The sequence below is a fragment of the Eurosta solidaginis genome, chromosome 4, assembly GCF_040869045.1.
Source record: "Eurosta solidaginis isolate ZX-2024a chromosome 4, ASM4086904v1, whole genome shotgun sequence".
Classification (NCBI taxonomy): Eukaryota; Metazoa; Arthropoda; class Insecta; order Diptera; family Tephritidae; genus Eurosta; species Eurosta solidaginis.
In genome coordinates, this window is record NC_090322.1 from 75,332,534 (window position 1) to 75,346,678 (window position 14,145).

Consider the following 14,145-nt stretch of genomic DNA (forward strand, 5'->3'; position numbering starts at 1 on the left):
GTCTCTTCATAGGACATTATCAAACAATATTGAACAGTTCAACTCATACAAAGAGATCAAAACTGGCATTGGTCGAATACTCCTTTGCGACTCATCCCGGATTCATCCTGGACTAATCAGATTTTTTGTAGGGAAAATATCAAAACTGGCTACTTGAAGTAATTGCTAAGTACGTGAATATGTATGTACATAGTTGCATTTATATATACTAGCCTTTACCCGCGGCTCCATCCACAAGAAGAAATTAAAATACATGGGCTATTGACGTTAGCCTGCTTATCAAGTTATCTCTTTAAAAAATATTTTTGTCAAGGTATTTTATTTTTGTAATAGAGTCAAAAACATAACTAAATGAGCTGATAACCTGAAAGGCACGCTTGCGTGAATAGTACAATACAGTTTTTTCGAATTAAAAAAATACATTTTGTTTTTAACATTTTTGAGTTTTTTTAATATAAGTGTATTTTAACTTCTTGGTTAATTATTGAGTTCAAGGCCGCAAAAATAAATAAAACACCATATATTTTGTGGTATTATAATTTATATAATTGGTCGATATTTCGATAAGGTACTTGATTCCTCTTTTTGGCCCAAGCATACTGTGGTTCACTTGTTCACGAGAAAGGCGAGGGCCGAACCTGTTTTATTACAGCCAAAAAACGGTATGACGAACACAGTAATAACAACACAAAGGTAATTGCTGATCTGTCCCGTCTTCTCATTAATTACCAAAATGTTCGTGGTTTACGATCAAAACTTGTTCCATTCTTCCTTAATTCTTTCAACTTTTCTGCACAAGTTGTAGCTTTTACGGAGACCTGGCTAAAGCCTGATAATTACAATTCTGAGGTTTTTTCAAATAAATATGCTGTTTATCGGCGTAATCGCATCTCTAGAGCGGGAGGTGTCTTTATTGCTGTTGAATCTAACCTATCGTCTGAGTTGATTTCGCTGGACAATATCTCTCATATCGAATTCATAGCAGCTAGGCTTTCATTCGGTAGCTATAGCGTAATTGTTTGTTGTTCGTATATACCACCTCGTTCGGATATGGATGTTTATGCTGGTCATAGCTCGGCCATCTGTGATTTGCATTCGCAGTTGGGAGATAACGATCGACTTGTTGTTGTTGGTGACTTTAAGTTGCCAACAGTTAGTTGGGTTAATATAAGTGATTCAAACTTTTTAACTCCCACTGCTCAACATGAGTTTCTCAATTGCTTGTTAGACTCATCTCTTTTACAGATTAACAATGTTCCAAATAGTGGAAATAAAATGCTGGATTTAGTATTTGTGGATGGCTCGGTGGGTACTGCCCTTACACGAATACCACCTTTATCCCTTCCAGAAGACCCTCTTCACCCTACTCTAGAGATATCACTTGATATCAGCCTACCCCGTAGGATTCAAGTACAGTCTCGTCCCCGATCTAGATGTTTCTACAAAGCGAATTTCATTATGCTCAATGATCTGTTGGCTTCTCATGATTGGTCGGATATCTATGCTTGCACTGACGTCGATTCGGCTATCTCTATATTTTACAGTACGCTTGATAGCTTCTTTGATACCTGCATTCCTACTCGCTATACCCTATGTTCGAATAAGCCCCCTTGGTTTTCAAGGCAACTTATCAGACTTAGTAACATTAAATCTAGGCTTTATAAGAGGTTCAAGAAATCTGGAGCATCTGCAGACCTCTCTAAATATCTAATAGCTCGTTCTAAATTTCACCGTCTTAATCAGCTTTGTTATAAAAATTACTTGAGTTGTTGTAAAGCCCAATTTTTTAGAAATCCAAAAAAGTTTTACAGTTTCGTAAATTCAAAGCGGAAAACTTCTGGGTATCCTTCCTCATTAACCTTTGGAGGTAAAAAAGCTTGCACTGATGACGACGTTGCTGAACTATTTTCTGAGTTCTTTAAGTCCACGTATTCATCCAGTGGTTTTCATTCCGGTCAATATCCCTATCACTTAGATAGCTCAAATTACATTAGGAATCCTGCTATTGATGGTAATATTGTTCTTCAGAGTCTTCAATCTTTGAAGCCCACCTTTTCTCCGGGACCGGACGGTGTTCCTAGTTGCGTGCTTAGGTACTGCGCCGAAAACATGTATGAGCCTATTTTAAAATTATTTGAGCTATCTCTGGGATCTGCGTCATTCCCGGCACTTTGAAAACAGTCTTTTATTATACCCCTGCATAAAAAAGGTAGTATGTCAAAAGTTGAAAACTACAGGGGTATTGCTAAACTTTCAGTCATTCCTAAAGTCATTGAACAGATTGTCACCAGTCAACTGCAATATCAGTGTTCTAGTCTTTTATATGCATGCCAACACGGTTTTATTCGTCAAAGGTCAACCACTACAAATTTGCTTGTATTCACCTCTATAGTTATGGAAGGATTTTTAGCGAACAAGCAAACGGATGTCATCTACACGGACTTCAGCAAAGCATTTGATTTACTGGGCTTTCCGTTTCACCTATTAATGTGGCTGAAAAGCTATCTTTCAAACCGGACCCAAAAAGTCCTGTTCAAGTGCAATCTGTCGGAATCGTTCGGAGTTTCCTCCGGCGTACCCCAGGGAAGTCATCTAGGCCCTTTGCTCTTTGCCCTTTTCATTAATGACTTGCCACAGACAATATTATATTCCCATACTATAATGTATGCGGATGATGTAAAACTTTGCTACACTTACTGTCCTACCGATTTGAGTTCCTTGGATCTTCTTCAGGCCGACTTGGACTCGTTCCAATGTTGGTTCACAACAAATTTACTAGCTTTAAATTGCTCTAAATGTCAGCATATGACATTTCACCGAGTGAAGCCAGCATTGAAATCTTATGTAATAGATGGTACGCCTTTGGAGCGTATATCTATTGCAAATGATCTAGGTGTCCTTTTTGATCCGAAATTGAATTTTAACATGCATATTTCATCTATAGCCTACAAAGCGTTGGGTTTACTTGGATTTGTTAAAAGATGGGCTAAAGAGTTCGATGATCCGTACATCACTAAGGTTCTTCGTCCAATACTCGAGTATTGCTCATGCGTTTGGTCCCCTGTTTCTCAAAAGCATATAAAGCGTCTTGAGTCAGTTCAAAAGCAATTTTTGGATATTTGCATTGCGCGGCCTTAATTGGGACTCAAGGTTCCACCTTCCTCCATACAGAAGTAGACTTCTTCTTATTAACTTACCCACTCTGGAAAATCGGAGAATATTACTGGGGGTATTGTTCATCCATAAGCTCATTATTGGAGAAATTGATTCCGCGGACCTCCTCAGCCGCTTGTTTTTTGCGGTTCCCCCAGAGTATCCAGACACTACGTTCCTTTCTATTTACCCCTTTGTCGACGAAACTTTGCTAAAAATAATCATCTTCTTATCTGGTGCGCGCACTACAATGACTTGTATAGCTGCATCAGTCTTGAATGTACTTTTGCCACTATACGTAATGCAATACTTGCCTATCTAATTTATTTTATTCCTTCGATAAAAAACAGGAACTATCTCGCTTAAGGATGGAGGAACATTTATCAACATGTATCATTAAGAAGGAACAAGACAGTACTGTGTTGATTGGAATCTGGTGCATTCCAACAACGTAAAAAACATGCTTTTTCATGAGTCACTGACCGGAATCGTATGCATTCCGGCAGTATAATCTTATGGGTCAGGCATCGAGCTGATTGGAATCCGGTGCATTCCAACAACACAGGTCATGTTACTTTTTTATGTCTTGTGATGGCGTATCCTCATTACACTACTCTTAGCACTGCCGGATTCCCATGACATGCTGATTGGAATCTTGTTGCATTCCAACAGGGAGATTGGAATCCACTGCATTCCGATATCATGCTGAGCGGAATCTGATGCATTCCGCCAGTATAAGATTTCGGCATAAGATCTTATTTCTACTCATATTTCTTATTATTATTATATTTTGAAATTAAATAGTAATGTTCATTAATATTTCTTTGTTTGTAATATAACATTGTTGAAATCTCGATATATCTTAAATTTTATCTTTTGAGTTGTATGTTTATATATCTTTTATATTATGTAGTCAACCATAGTTTGTCGTCGACTTTAAATAATAAATAAATAAATAAATAAATAAATTTCGGTTTCAATCTGAAACCATCCTCAGGACTAGAAAAACACAAAATGCCAAATGTTTGTTATACGCAATTCGCAATAATTGACCAAAAAGTTAAAATTTTGTTCTTAAGTTAAATTAATTGATATGACAGGGGTGAAGGAACTCCTATTCATAGAAAAAAGGAGTAAAACTACATTTAGATAAAACCAAAGAGAATTGTTTAGATGAAAATAGTGTTGTTTTTTCGTGTATTTAGTTGGTTAAAATATTACAAAAAGTGTAATTATAGCTATAACAGTTCGAAGAGTCCTTAAATGATCCCGGAAGGGTGCTAAATGATATCAAAATAGTCCCGAAATGATCCCGACGCGATCCCGGACAAATTCCGAAACCTATCCAGAAGTTATGCCGAAAGGGTCGCGAAATTACCCTAACGGGATCTCGAAAACCATCCACAAATTATACCGGAAGAGTCCCCAAATGATCCCGAAAACCATCCATAAATGATCCCGGAATATTCCCGAAAAAGTTCGTAAATAATCCTCACGGGATCCCGGACGGATCCCAAAAACTATACAGAAATGATGCCGCAAGGATCCCCAAATTATCCCGAAAAAGTCCCGAAATGACTCTGACGGGATCCGGAAAGTCATCCAGGAATGATACCGGAAGGGGATCCCCAAATGACCCCGCAATAGTCCCGAAATAACTCCGACATATTCACGTACTTAGCAATGAATTGAAGTAGCCAGTTTTGTTATTTTTATGTACAAGTGGGTGTGACTTTATTGGATTTTAAAATTTGTCTGCCGGTGTGTACAAATACAAATATGAAGTTCGCTTTCCAATTTTCAAAAACATAGCTCAAAGGGTGGATGAGTTATCGCTCTTGAAAGTCCAAAAAATCTTATTTGGAAAGTAGGCGGTGCCACGCCCATTGTCCAAAAAAATTATGTGGATCGACTACATGCAATGTTAGTAATATACATGCCAAATTTAAATAACGTGGCTATTTTAGATACTCAAGTATCGCATGTTCTGTGCGGAAATTTCTATATACAGAAAGAGGCGTGGCTACTGACCGATTAGGCCCATTTTTTTTAGAAAGCTTTCCCATCATAGCAGAATGTGGTGTACCAATTTTCACTCTAATAGTTAGGTTAGGTTAGGCTGGGTGGTAGCTTCCCTGATAGGGGACTCTATTCGTTGTATTGGAACGAAATTTATTGGAAAAATCCTCTGCAAGTTCACTATTTATACTACGAGATTTTTGATATAATTTGATTATGATAAATTTCTAGTATTATTAACCTAAATTTTTAAAATTCCATAAGGTTTTTAATTTTAGGAATCCTGGAGAATCGATTGGTACCAACATTTTTTTAATTCCTATAAGCCGTTTCTTTGTTATCAAGCCGGACTTTTATTTTGGCCTTAAAAAATAAAAGTCCGGATTTAAGTTTAATTTCCGGACTTTTATTTTTAAAAGTCCGAGTTTAACTAGTTCTATCGGACTCAAATATTAAAAATACGGATTTTACTTTCATATGTGGACTTTTATGGAAAAAGTTCGAAAAATAAAAAGGATGCATGATTCGACATGATATTGCTATAGGGATACCTGGGAACTCAAACATTTTCACCTAGGACAATTTTTTGACCAGGACTTTTTCGACTCCGAAAAAAAAAATATTATTTTCTGTCCCTGGGTATAACATATAGCTGAATCGGTTGTGATGAATAGTGGACACACACCATTTTTAGGGGTGATACATAGAATTAGTGTAGGGGTGAATATATACATATATTTCAGTTGCATCTGTGTATAATGCGTATTGAAATTTAGTAGTACTAATTTTATGCACAACAATTTCAGAAGAGTAGATAAAGTTTGACGCTTAGCAGCCCATATAAAGTTTAAGCGTAAACGTCTATAGATGTAAAAAAAAACACAGCTATTATCATTCAAATCTTGTTTTTGAAGATATGCCGGTTTAAGCCTTTTTGTTGCAATAAGGTTCTTGTTTCTTCATTTATTTCTTAAATAATGCCTTGTAATTTTCCTCCTCGTAGGAGGTTTTGTAAAGAAAGTTTTTAATACATCATCATGTTAAAATTGTACCTCCCCTTCAACTTTGAAGCTTTGAAGTCATAAAATAAGAAAAAGGTTAGCTCGTGTACTTTAAAAGTAATAATTAAATATGGATACTAATTTTCAAAGAGAGGTACAAATAACAGATTTGCTGGACTATAAGTATTGCCATCGAAACTCACTTGTTTGTATAAAACCCTCTTGCGAAGGTTACTCTTTTGCAAGAATAAGAACTGTATCCTCTCTGCCGGTGTATGTAAGCTGTGGTCCACCGCAAAGTCCCTATCGAACGCGAATATGACAAAATTTCCATCGCCTTTGGCGATAATGTGCTGTCGGATGCGAAAAAATGCGCGACCGGTTTGTGCCGACGATATGTAATGCATTCTATGGTTGACAAAGCCAGACGGTGGGCCAACAGACGCGCACTCAAGCATAAACACAGCGCGTCCCCAATTATCATTACCGCCAAAGAAGTTGAAGATGCCATCGTTCAAGCTAAACCATATACAGCAGTAGGCCCAGACGGTATAGCCATACCGATGCTTAAAAAACTAGGCAAAGAGGGATTTAGTTATCTAGCGCATATCTTCAACATGTGCCTGTCCACCTTCGTCATCCCCGAAAAATGGGGAATGGCCAAAAAGCTAACATAGCAGAATCTTTGCGTCCGATAGCTCTCCTATCACAAATAGCCAAGACACTTGAAGCCATTCTGCTTCCCTATTTCACCGCAAATTTGCGTCTTGCCAATCAACAGCATGGCTTTCGAGAACTACATAGCACTACCACCACACTAAACGCCATTAACATGCAGATAAATTGCGGGTTAAATCAAAAACCCCACCACAGTACAGTACTCGTTGCGCTAGACCTATCAAAAGCTTTTGATGCGGTCAACGACGGCACGTTACTGCAAGGACTTGGAAGGGTTCTCCCTTCCTCCAAGAATCAAAAGTCTTACACCCTAAAATTTTGGATGTGACGTTCGATCCGGATCTACAGTTTGGAGAGCATGCAACCGCAATTGTACCTAAAATCCAGAGCCATAGTAAAATCCTCAAATCTCTTGCCGGCAGCACTTGGGGTAAAGCCAAAGAAACGCTTATTAGCCACACCTCCTAGGGGCTTGAGAGGTCATCTCCGCAAGCATTGTAACGAAATATGGCACCTGAGAACAGTATGAAGCAAAACAGCACAAGCAGGTCCTCAGTGATATCCGCAAACAGGCGTCAGACCTCTATGACAGGAATTGCCCGGCCAATCCAGTTCTTAAAGAAAAATACCCAGAACTTGCAGAAGAGGAACGCACTACTTTCCCTAGAGAAACGCTCGTCAGTCTATCTCAACTTCGATCTGGGTACTGTAACAGGTTAAACTCGTACCTATCCAGAATGAACCTCGATATACAAAATATATATCCTGCTTGCAATCCTCGTGTTCCAATGAAACGTGATCCAGATACGTATAGATATTTAACATGCAAATGCAACAACAATGTGACCCATATGGACCAATTTATTGTTGCATTTGGATGTTAAAATTCTATCCGTATCTGGATCACGCTTCATTGGAACGTAACAAATATGTCCCCACATGACACCAACCATCTCTTCAATTGAAATGTGGAACCAACGCCTCTAACACCCCTCTCACTATGGTCCACCCCTGTTGAAACTGCAAATTTCCTTGGACTCCCGTTAGAGGATATTGATGACAATTTGTGATCGGTCGCATGCGGCGAAGCACTGCTACAACAAGTAATAATTTTGTTTTACTGAGCAAATTACTACTTATCGTCCGAAAATGCTGGTACTATAAAGATTTTCGGAAGAATAGGAAAAATCTATTTGAAAATGTATTAAAAAATTATTTTTTTATTAAAAACATCTCAAATGTCTGTACATACACGTATGATTAATAAATTAAATTACGTCAATTGTATTTACATCTATTTCGCAGGAGTCGAATGCTTAAGTACATGGTCAATCAATATCAATCAGCGTATATCCAGAGAAAACTACAAACACAGGAATAGCTATGGAACCATTATTAAAATCATACAATGAGAAATTTTATATGAAAATCCGTACCAAAAATTATGATGGTTAAAATGAATGAAAATATAGAAGTGAAAGATGCATTTCAATGAATCTGTGAATAAAAACTAGGTTATTTGTTTTTTTTTTTTTTTTTAAACACGTCAGTGTCAAAGAAAGTGTACACACGTGGAAAGTAACAATATTACCTCTGCTTAAGAACTTTCTGGTTGACACAATGGTATGTTTTTTTTTTTTTTTTTTAAATGATATGTAATACTGTCTTATTTAATGAAGAAACAAAACTCTGTCGTTAGTTAGGATATGGACGAATTATCGGAAATACTTCATATTTCTGGTTTCAAAAGTAAGTGTACAAAACAACAGATTGTCAATTTCCAGTACTTTGTGTGGCTTCCATTTGCTTTTATTACGGATTGTTAACAACGTTGCATGGAACTAAAAAGCACTGTTCTCACCTCCGGTACATTTTTCTACCATTATACCAAAACAGCCCCTTTGAGCATACCTTATTTTCCGCTTTTGGATTCGTGGTCCTGGGTCCAAAACGCGTCTTTTGACACCTCTTCCGATATTTTCGGATGAGTTTTACCAGTTGTGAGCTAAAGTAAAGAATTACCACTACGGAGGGTGATCTAACTTCTTGGAGCTGCTAAAACACCCATGATTGGTCTTGCATTTATCGGCCTTCAATTACTCTTTAGCTTGTTCAGATAGTCTAATTCATTCATAGAACTTTCTATGAAAAACAAATATCCAGCATCTCCAGACCAAACACCTCCACACCATCACCTAACCGCTCCATGTTTCACTGTAAATATAACATTGCGTTTTCGAAGTTTGTCTTATATATTGTTCCCCACATTTTTTTTTTTTTTTTTTTTTCTTTTTTCTTACCTGACACCCATGTAGACCGTTTGAATATAATGACCGACGCATTGTCTGGCACGTACCCCTGATATTTCTAAAATATTTTTCGACAATATTACAGCACTTCTGAAGGATTAACATCTCACGCAGCTACCCATATTTTAGCGCCACTTAGTCGGTGTGGTCTGCATAATTTGGAACGATTTTTTTATTATTTTTTATTGGTCAACAATATGTCGTACAGTGTTGTGGCTTCTATAATACTAATATCTCCAATTTGGTGCAAGGTGTTTCCTTACTAATGATATTTGCTTTTCTAACCAAAGATAGCGACTACGCAAATATTTCATATAAGTCGCCTGCCATCCATAGCAGATGTAACGGTTCTTTCCTTGCAAACACATGAACCCCTTTCGTACACTTCTTTTTGACACTAAACACATGAAGTATTTCCGGTCTTTCGCCCACAGCCTTTTTTGTTGTAAGAGCTTTGTTTTGGTTTTTCCAATATATTGAACAGAATTACATATCATTTTCAAAAAAGATATAAAATGTTCCATTGTGTCGCCCGGAAACCCCTTAAGCAGAGCTAATATTGTTAAATTAGACGTATGTACACTATATTTTGGCATTGATTATACTTTCAACATCAATCTTAAATTTTTAAATTTTTTTCTTCATCGTGATTTCAGTAAAAGGTCTAAAATAATTAAAAGAAAAATTTACCCAGTTTTTATTCATAAAGCTCATAAGTTATCTTAAACAAAAATACCAATGCGCATAATACTACGCTTACTTCGTGCATAAGTAAATATAAAATAATAATAACCATGTTACTCATACAGTTTAGAAATCATATGAAATACGAGTGTTCTAAAACATAAGCCATAAGGATCAATAGTTAAGGATGCTAATCAAGATATTTATTTATTATTTAATATTTATATTTAAAATAGTTGTATTATTGGTTGCATATGCTCATATAGTTAATTTATACAGACATATAAACATATTTATTCACACCCACATACATACATAGATATAGAGTTATGTGCGTATGTTTCATACGATAATTTATAAAATAATAATTCATTCCATTACCAATAAAATATTTGTTTATTATATGTATGTGTGTAAAAAGCCAAATAATTAATTGTTTAAGCATAAGATTGTGCCGTCCAAGTATTTTATTTCATTGTTTAACTTATTACCCTGCTTTAATTATTATGTTATATATGTAAATGCAATATATATGTTAAATCCCTCAGCAGTGTGTAGTTGTATAAAATATAAGTCGATAAAGATTAAAGCTTCTGAGCTTCCGTGGAGTTTTATAAGCTTTTAGAATGTGAAACTAGCTATAAATATACTCATGTTTCTTAAAAACCAACTAAAACAAAAACCTTTTTCGGTCCTATTTAAATATGCAAACTGTTTAGATTCTTATAACGTAAGCTGTATTGTAACTTATCTCATAACTCTCCGCTGTAATTTCTATTAAAAGTATCCTCTACTCACTAAATATGCTGTCATATTTTTCATTTTCAATTCACAAAAAATTTGTGAAAACACCAAATTGATTATAACTTATACAATTTATACACAAACAAATAAAAGGAAATTCAATATATGCCCAACAAGCAAACTAAACGTAAGTAAGTTTATGAAAAGTTTTCTCAAATAAACACTACGCTTACAAAACGTTGATTTTTGGTTTACAAATTGTGTAGAAATAACCGTGAAATAATCGAAACGGCTTGTTGCTTTTAAGCTTATAAATGTAAGGCTTATAAGAAAGCTTATTACAAATGGTTTCCCAAATCTTTTTATAAACGATAATTTTTATTTCAATAATATTAACATATACATTTATCTCTTAATCTCGTGCACACGTCAAAAGAAGAATGGCTGCAATTCTAATGGGTTGTTGGAGAATCTAAAAAACGATTAAAATGCAGCCATTCTCTGTCATGAACAAACGTTTATGAAAAATTTTGACAAATAGCTTTCTCGTCTTTTTTTTTTTAACATTTACAATTTACTTTCACAGCTAAATTATATCCATACATATTAACGTTTGCTCTCAACGCTTATAAAATGTTTTCAGAGAAATAAAATATATGTAACGAATCTTGGGAAATTCCTGATTATTATGTACCTTCTGTTAACGTTCGAATCTCTGAACTGTCGAATAAATAACTCCCATATTCGGTATGGCAAAATGGTCTTTATTTAGTAATTAATTATTAAATGTATCATAACAATAATAAGATATAAAATAATTGAAAAAAAAATTTTAAGTTAAACGGTTTTATTGAAAACAATACTTACATGAAGTAATAATAATACGAAAAGCTAGAAAACAATTAGGTAGGTCCTAGGTATTAGTCATCACACTCTTTATCAATCTAGGACGTTGATCAGACAATTAAATAAAAGCGTTGGGCGCGTGAAATTTTTTAAAAATATGTGTCATAGCATAACCTTATTAAGGTTCAGTTGGTTTTACTTATGACTATCAATAGAAATATGACGCGTGCAACGCTTTTATTTAATTGTCTAATCAACGCCCTAGGTGATAAGGAGTGTGATGACTAGTACCTAGGACCTACCCAATTATTTTCTAGCTGTTCGTATTATTATTACTTCATGTAAGTATTGTTTTCAATAAAACCGTTTAACTAAAAAGTATTTTTTAAATTTTTTTTTCAAGTTTTTAGTCTTTATTTAATTGCCTATTATTTCTCATTCTATTTAGTTCATTTAGTGACTCATTATTACAAGGACTCTTTCCTGACAATTTTTTACAACCTAACTCCTCAATACATAATCTTTCCAAAGACTTTACTCGACTCTGCGCCACGTATGCTTGTCCCTCCTCCAACTCCAAAATATTTTGATGTCACTCCTACCGGACTGTATGCAAAATTTGTTCCAAATATGAGCGAAATCGGCCATCATAGGTGGCTTTCCATTCATGTATGTATTATGTGTTCCAAATATGGACCAAATCGGACCACAAATACGATTTTTGTGAATATCTCGATCCTTGCGCCACCTAGCGGCGATTTTTTTCATAGGTCGCTTTCTATTCTTGTATGTATTATGTGTTCCAAATATGAGCCAAATCGGGCCACAAATACGATTTTTGTGAATATCTCGATCCATGCGCTACCTAGGGCGTTTTTTTTTATGGGTCGATTTCTATTCTTGTATGTATTATGTGTTCCAAATATGGACCAAATCGGACCACAAATACGATTTTTGTGAATATCTCGATCCTTCCGCCACCTAGCGGCGATTTTTTTCATAGGTCGCTTTCTATTCTTGTATGTATTATGTGGTCCAAATATGAGCCAAATCGGGCCACAAATACGATTTTTGTGAATATCTCGATCCATGCGCCACCTAGGGCGATTTTTTTTATGGGTCGATTTCTATTCTTGTATGTATTATGCGTTCCAAATATGGAGCAAATCGGACCACAAATACGATTTTTGTGAATATCTCGATCCTTGCGCCACCTAGAGGCGATTTTTTTCATAGGTCGCTTTCTATTCTTGTATGTATTATGTGGTCCAAATATGAGCCAAATCGGGCCACAAATACGATTTTTGTGAATATCTCGATCCATGCGCCACCTAGGGCGTTTTTTTATGGGTCGATTTCTATTCTTGTATGTATTATGTGTTCCAAATATGGACCAAATCGGACCACAAATACGATTTTTGTGAATATCTCGATCCTTGCGCCACCTAGCGGCGATTTTTTTCATAGGTCGCTTTCTATTCTTGTATGTATTATGTGTTCCAAATATGGGCCAAATCGGACCACAAATACGATTTTTACGAATATCTCGATCCTTGCGCCACCTAGCGGCGATTTTTTTCATAGGTCGCTTTCTATTCTTGTATGTATTATGTGTTCCAAATATGAGCCAAATCGGGCCACAAATACGATTTTTGTGAATATCTCGATCCATGCGCCACCTAGGGCTTTTTTTTATGGGTCGATTTCTATTCTTGTATGTATTATGTGTTCCAAATATGGACCAAATCGGACCACAAATACGATTTTTGTGAATATCTCGATCCTTGCGCCACCTAGCGGCGATTTTTTTCATAGGTCGCTTTCTATTCTTGTATGTATTATGTGTTCCAAATATGGGCCAAATCGGACCACAAATACGATTTTTACGAATATCTCGATCCTTGCGCCACCTAGCGGCGATTTTTTTCATAGGTCGCTTTCTATTCTTGTATGTATTATGTGTTCCAAATATGAGCCAAATCGGGCCACAAATACGATTTTTGTGAATATCTCGATCCATGCGCCACCTAGGGCTTTTTTTATGGGTCGATTTCTATTCTTGTATGTATTATGTGTTCCAAATATGGACCAAATCGGACCACAAATACGATTTTTGTGAATATCTCGATCCATGCGCCACCTAGGGCGATTTTTTTTATGGGTCGATTTCTATTCTTGTATGTATTATGCGTTCCAAATATGGAGCAAATCGGACCACAAATACGATTTTTGTGAATATCTCGATCCTTGCGCCACCTAGCGGCGATTTTTTTCATAGGTCGCTTTCTATTCTTGTATGTATTATGTGGTCCAAATATGAGCCAAATCGGGCCACAAATACGATTTTTGTGAATATCTCGATCCATGCGCCACCTAGGGCGATTTTTTTTTATGGGTCGATTTCTATTCTTGTATGTATTATGTGTTCCAAATATGGACCAAATCGGACCACAAATACGATCTTTGTGAATATCTCGATCCTTGCGCCACCTAGCGGCGATTTTTTTCATAGGTCGCTTTCTATTCTTGTATGTATTATGTGTTCCAAACATGAGCCAAATCGGACCACAAATACGATTTTTGCGAATATCTCGATCCTTGCGCCACCTAGCGGCGATTTTTTTTCTTATTATTGCATTGTCATCGGGTTCTGAACTATGTATATTCCAAGCTTCAAGCTTGGAGCTTATCGGGAATTTACTTAAATTTCA

General features: G+C 36.0%; 1 protein-coding gene across 1 annotated transcript in view; it reads left to right on the forward strand.

Annotated features, from left to right (window-relative positions):
• dtn (transmembrane protein 132C dtn) overlaps positions 1–10,774 on the forward strand; it is a 597,671-nt gene extending 586,897 nt beyond the window's left edge. Inside the window, exon 17 of the mRNA XM_067782100.1 lies at positions 8,157–10,774. Within this exon, the coding sequence (XP_067638201.1) occupies positions 8,157–8,171 (15 nt within the window). The 3' untranslated portion in view covers positions 8,172–10,774. The remainder of the gene's footprint in view (positions 1–8,156) is intronic.
• Positions 10,775–14,145: the final 3,371 nt, after the last annotated feature.